Below are 6,866 nucleotides of genomic sequence, written 5' to 3'. Positions count from 1 at the left end.
GTTAGGTTTAAGGCTAAGAGTTAGGGTTAGGTTTAGGGGTTAAGAGTTAGGGTTAGGTTAAGGTTTAGGGGTTAAGGTTAGAGTACAAATGAGGGTAAGGGTTAGAGTCAGGTTTAGGGTTTTGAATGGGAATCAATTGTTGGTCCCCAAAAAATCCTCCCAAGTATAGTAAGACATAGCTGTGTGTGTGTGTGTGGTGTGTGTGTGTGTGTGTGTGTGTGTGGTGTGTGCAGGCTGCGTAACTTGCTCCCTACAGATGCCTAATCGTGCAATATATCATCAAACCGCATAGTTTTCAGTTTATTGTTTAAATGTCAAATTTCGCGGACTGACCGGAGCTTCTACGGTATCCCTTATAGTCGGAGCTTCTACGGTATCCCTTATAGCCGGAGCTTCTACGGTATCCCTTATAGCCGGAGCTTCTACGGTATCCCTTATAGTCGGAGCTTCTACGGTATCCCTTATAGCCGGAGCTTCTACGGTATCCCTTATAACTCATTAAAATGTTAAAAAATAATCTCAGTCTAATTAGCTCCCCTTACTTGTGTTGAACAAAAGTGATAGCGTAATATAAGTTGGAAAGTTGGTAGCCTTGTATGATGTTTGCTGGTGTGTTAAGAAAGAAAAAGTGTAAATAATTCAAACATAAACTACTAGGCTACGCCAGCATGCTGTTGAGGTCAAGTCATGAAAATATCAACACAGGCACACACACACAAAAATAATAATCATACAGAATAGGAAGGCCAATGCCAGAATAAAATCGTTCAGCATTATTTGTCATGATTGTATTGAGCTCAACCAACAACGTGGCTTCATAAAATATCTATGGTCATGCAGTTTCTAACAGACAAACGATAGCAGGCTTTAAGGGATTTTAAATGCTGGCTTCGCTTTAACTAACTCCAGTTACACTCTGGCCTCATAAAACATGTTTAACTGTTGTTATGGCCCCTTGCCCACACGGTCCCTGGTTGTTAGTTCAGTAAACCAAGCCATTTCTGTTTTGTCTGTTTGGATGCTGATTGACAGACGATGGCCTAGCTGCCGAAACGTTTATTTTACTCTCATTTGCCTCTGAAATGAGATTTAAAAAAAAATAACTTTTAAACTTTTTATTTGAGTGGAACCTGTACAAATATGAATAGGATGTTTTGATTTTAGTCAATGCATCAGTTCTGAGCGCGTTTGTTTCAAGCACCTTTGGCTGTTGATTATTCCCGACGCGAACGGAACCGTTTGGAACTCACCATAGCAGGGGATGAGCGCGTCGTTGTGTCCTCCGCTTTCCTGGTGGGCTTTTCCGCCTTCCGGGGGTGTTTTGCAAGTCGGTCGTTGCATGAAGAGGTGGTATTTATTGAAGTTGTTGTTGCCCTCCTCTGTGCCGTCATCCAGTGACTGGCACTCCTGTTGGAAAGGACTCCGGGACTTCTCCTCGTAACCCTGTTGTCCTTTAGGTAGGAACGTTGGGTTATATTTGGTTTCACTCGGTTGGAATATTCTGAAGGGATCCGATGGTTGTTGATCCCTACCGTGTGGCGAAGGCGAGTTATAATATGAATCTATGGATGTCATATCACAGTATGAAACGCACGTATCTGCGTTCATTCCTAAAAAAAAAAAAAAAACTACGTTTGAATCGAAAATTTCCAAACCGTTTGTTTCTTCGTTCTCCTTTTCCCCTTGCAGCAAGACCCCCTTTCTCTCAAGCACTGGCGAACACACACGCATACACACACACACACACACACACTCTCTCTCTCTCACACACACACTGTCGCATCTGGGGTTGGTTATAAAACGAATGAGATGTTTTCCAGAGACTTGCAGCAGACTGAACAAATGAATGCAAAGAAAACCCCCTGAAGGTTTACCGGGGTAAGGAACCAAAAACGCCGTTGCTTTACAGACGATGCCACTGGTCCCACTAAAGTCCTCTGCACACGACACTAGTGAACGTCAACGCCAAAACCAGCTCTGTCTCTTATTATTCAGACAACAGAGATGGAGATGGAAAATGGGAGGTCAAGCAAGAGGGACATTTTTTTTCTTGTTTTCTTTGTAAACACGAGGGAGACAACACATGACATTCATTTGATTAGGAGTTAATATGACTGCTTTGATAAACGCACATCGTGTGCACATGAGAGATAATTGCTCTGAGTCAATTATATTTTCCCCCTTTTATTTAACCGGGTATAAATATATATATATATTAACTCAGCAAAAAAAAAGAAATGTCCTCTCACTGTGAACTGCGTTTATTTTCAGCAAACTAAACATGTGTAAATATTTGTGTGAACATTACAAGATTCAACAACTGAGACATAAACTGAACAAGTTCCACAGACATGTGACTAACAGAAATGGAATAATGTGTCCCTGAACAAAGGGGGGGTCAAAATCAAAAGTAACAGTCAGGATCTGGTGTGGCCACCAGCTGCATTAAGTACTGCAGTGCATCTCCTCCTCATGGACTGCACCAGATTTTCCAGTTCTTGCTGTGAGCTGTTACCCCAGTCTTCCACCAAGGCACCTGCAAGTTGGCCCTAGCCCTCACCCTCCGATCCAACAGGTCCCAGATGTGCTCAATGGGATTGAGATCCGGGCTCTTCGCTGGCCATGGCAGAACACTGACATTCCTGTCTTGCATGAAATCACGCACAGAACGAGCAGTATGGCTGGTGGCATTGTCATGCTGGAGGGTCATGTCAGGATGAGCCTGCAGGAAGGCTACCACATGAGGGAGGAGGATGTCTTCCCTGTAACGCACAGCGTTGAGATTGCCTGCAATGACAACAAGCTCAGTCCGATGATGCTGTGACACACCACCCCAGACCATGACGGACCCTCCACCTCCAAATCGATCCCGCTCCAGAGTACAGGCCTCGGTGTAACGCTCATTCCTTCGACAATAAACACGAATCCGACCATCTGCCCTGGTGAGACAAAACCGCGACTCGTCAGTGAAAAGCATTTTTTGCCAGTCCTGTCTGGTCCAGCGATGGTGGGTTTGTGCCCATAGGCGACGTTGTTGCCGGTGATGTCTGGTGAGGACCTGCCTTACAACAGGCCTACAAGCCCTCAGTCCAGCCTCTCTCAGCCGATTGCGGACAGTCTGAGCACTGATGGAGGGATTGTGCATTCCTGGTGTAACTCAGGCAGTTGTTGTTGCCATCCTGTACCTGTCCCGCAGGTTTGATGTACCGATCCTGTGCAGGTGTTGCTACACGTGGTCTGCCACTGCGAGGACGATCAGCTGTCTGTCCTGCCTCCCTGTAGCGCTGTCTTAGGCGTCTCACAGTACGGACATTGCAGTTTATTCCCCTGGCCACATCTGCAGTCCTCATGCCTCCATGCAGCAGGCCTAAGGCACATTCACGCAGATGAGCAGGGACCCTGGGCATCTTTCTTTTGGTGTTTTTCAGAGTCAGTAGAAAGGCCTCTTCAGTGTCCTAAGTTTTCATAACTGTGACCTTAATTGCCTACCATCTATAAAGCTGTTAGTGTCTTAACGACTATTCCACTGGTGCATCAGGGGCGGCAGGAAGCCTAGTAGTTAGAGCGTTGGACTAGTAACCGGAAGGTTGCCAGATCGAATCCCCGAGCTGACAAGGTAAAAATCTGTCGTTCTGCCCCTGAACAAGGCAGTTTAGGCCGTCATTGAAAATAAGAATTTGTTTTTAACTGACTTGCCTAGTTAAATAAAGGTTAAAAAAAGAAGTTAATTAATTGTTTATGGTTCATTGAACAATCATGGGAACAGTGTTTAAACCCTTTACAAGGAAGATCTGTGAAGTTATTTAGATTTTTACGAATTGTCTTTGAAAGACAGGGTCCTGAAAAAGGGACGTTTCTTTTTTTTCTGAGTTTATATATGTATATATATTTAGGAGAGCCCTAAATATATGTAAATAAGCACTAACATATTGTGATGCATATTTCAATAATGTAGCCTATAGCCTATATGGATGAATGTAAAATACCACTAGGCACAGACCTCAATTCAATGTCTATTCCACGTTGGTTCAACGTAATTTCATTAAAATGACGTGGAAACATCGTTGATTCAACCAGTGTGTACCCAGTGAGCGGGATGTGACTTTTCGTTGTGGCCCTGGCATTCATTGTACCAAATTTGTTGAGAAGAGCCGATACTGTTTTGGTTTTAGTCTATATATATATATATATATATATATATATATATATATATATATATATATATATATATATATATATATATATTTTAGATGTTCAAATTCTACGTACTGAATAGCACAGACAAATCAACACAAACTATAGCCCTAAGACATCGTCCTCACTTCATCAGGTCAACGTTTGAAATGGATCGTTCCAGCGATAAACCCGTTGTGTCAGTTTACCCATGTGGTTCATAGTCTAATGGAACTATTAGCTCGTACCTTTCTGCGTGGAATAAAAACCCTCTTCTACTTTCCTTAGTTTCTAACTGCCATTTGATAAATGTTTTCCCTTGTGCTCAGCGGTGTAAATAGTGTTGTTCACGATTGCTGTAGGGTAACAAGGTTATCGAAATTAAATCCCTCCTCTGCAGAAATTAAAAACAAGTTTATTTTATTCATTTTTTCTTCAAGCGGCAGGCTATTATGATATCATTAAAGGACTACACGCTATTATTAATTCATGGGGTTATTGCAGGCTATTACATTATAATAACCATATATTCAAAATAAGTAGTACGACGACAACAACTATTAAAATATAGTGCCGTATAATACCATAATAACGATATTGATCATTGGCGTGATTAACCAACATTAAGGCATTGAAACGTTAAAAACTAAACATAAAAACGTAAGACTACACTGTTTATGATGAACAACTTATAAAATTACACCTCATTTATTTAATTGACAAAGTATTTGCCTACTTGATCAATTAAAAAAGTTGTTCCATATAGCTAACCTTTTAAATTCGAAATATTTATTTAGAGAGTTATTTGTTGGATATGTTCCTATCTGGAATTGTTTAATTGAACTCATCTGCTTCATACACAATTAATTTAATAAAAAGCAAAGAAATTTAACGTGAAACAAAAAGTAATATATATTAAATGTATACATTCTACTATCTACTATTCCCGCGTACTATTAGTATATTTTGTACTTTTGGATTTGATTCTATACTTTTGTACACCCTTCAGTCGTATGTAATTGCACGCAATTCACATCATATGATCCAAAAGAGGCCCTGTAACTGATTCTCCCCATATTGCCACGCGATTTTCTTTCAGTGCCACCAGCAAGATAATGCGGAAGAGATTCATGCTCAGTCTCAGTGGCAAACGATGTCAATAGAAGCGACGCTGAGAATTATGTTGAGAGCTATGAGAGCCTTACGTTTGTGCTCAGTGATGGGTTAGAATAAGCCCAGAAAAACACCTGTTCACTGTCCCTCTGATTGGCTAAGAAGTGTCACATAATATTATCTCTGATTGAATATGAAGTGTATGGAAGCTCGTTCCCACCACCAAAATAAATACATCTGACTAGGAGTTATGAGATAGTAAGTCATTATTATGAGATAGTAAGTCATTGTGTGTGTGAGAGTGAGAGTGAGAGTGAGAGTGAGTGAGTGAGTGAGTGAGTGAGTGAGTGAGAGAGAGAGAGAGAGAGAGAGAGAGAGAGAGAGAGGCGATATTGTTCTATATTAATGGATTGGAGAGTTATGTTGATGTGAGTTGGTGCCTGTTTGATGACATCTGGGATTGGCACATCCATTTTTTGTATATATTTATATATAGCCATTGATTCTTGAAGAATATAACTTATAAACGCTTCATGATCAATGGTCTCACCCCATCGGAACCCCAAAATATAAGCTTGTTTTAACTCCATTGTTTGTAGACCATGTAATTGCAAACAAACGCTGTATAGTTTCAAAACATGGTCAAAACTATTATTTTGATCTCATGGATGATCAGTCCTTGCATCCATATGTAAGAGTTGTTGTGTCTATGTATTTGAGATTGGTTATTTCTCCATTCCTCACCTGTTTACCAAACGAAGTGGCAGGGAATAACGTTTTGTTAGTATTTAAATCCAAGATTGCCTCTTTAAAAAGGATCAACCTCAATGTTCTATCTCATAGTAATGGTTTATTATCTCATAATAATGACTTACTATCTCATAGTAATGATTTACTATCTCATAATAGTGACTTACTATCTCATAATAATGACTTACTAGCTCATAATAATGACTTACTAGCTCATAATAATGACTTACTATCTCATAATAATGACTTACTAGCTCATAATTATGACTTACTATCTCCTAATAATGACTTACTAGCTCATAATTATGACTTACTATCTCCTAATAATGACTTACTAGCTCATAATAATGACTTCTCATAACTCATAGTCAGAAATCTTTTGGGTGGGGGGGGCAAGAGGCGGGAACAGGCTTAGATAGTAGTGACCCACACCAGACATGCTTTTTATATCAATAGCACAGGATTTACATCAAGTCACTGTGTTGCTGTTTACAGGCAATAGCTGCCATTGTAGTTTACAAGCAAAACCAGTGGCCTGTATATCTACACTCCATGGCAGTCAGAGACTGAGGTTGATAGGATACAGGCTACAATAGGCTACACTTTTTAGGGTCTGAATAGAATAGAATAGAATAGAATAGAATAGAATGGAATAGAACAGAATAGAATAGAATAGAATGGAATAGAATAGATTAGAGTAGAATAGAATAGAATAGAATAGAACAGAACAGAATAGAATAGAATGGAATAGAATAGAATAGAATAGAATAGAATAGAATAGAACAGAATAGAATAGAATAGAATAGATTAGAGTAGAATAGAATAGAATA

General features: G+C 40.0%; 1 protein-coding gene across 1 annotated transcript; it reads right to left on the bottom strand.

The window, feature by feature from the left end:
- Nucleotides 1-1,112: 1,112 nt before the first annotated feature.
- On the bottom strand, nt 1,113-2,211 carry LOC115181518 (homeobox protein aristaless-like 4). The gene has a single exon (XM_029743444.1). It carries the CDS (start codon nt 1,729-1,731, stop codon nt 1,165-1,167), a length of 567 nt encoding a protein of 188 aa, XP_029599304.1. The 5' UTR covers nt 1,732-2,211; the 3' UTR covers nt 1,113-1,164.
- Between the last annotated feature and the right edge of the window lie 4,655 nt (nt 2,212-6,866).

This window comes from Salmo trutta, unplaced genomic scaffold, assembly GCF_901001165.1.
Source record: "Salmo trutta unplaced genomic scaffold, fSalTru1.1, whole genome shotgun sequence".
Classification (NCBI taxonomy): domain Eukaryota; kingdom Metazoa; phylum Chordata; class Actinopteri; order Salmoniformes; family Salmonidae; genus Salmo; species Salmo trutta.
This window is presented reverse-complemented; position numbering and strand designations above follow the sequence as displayed.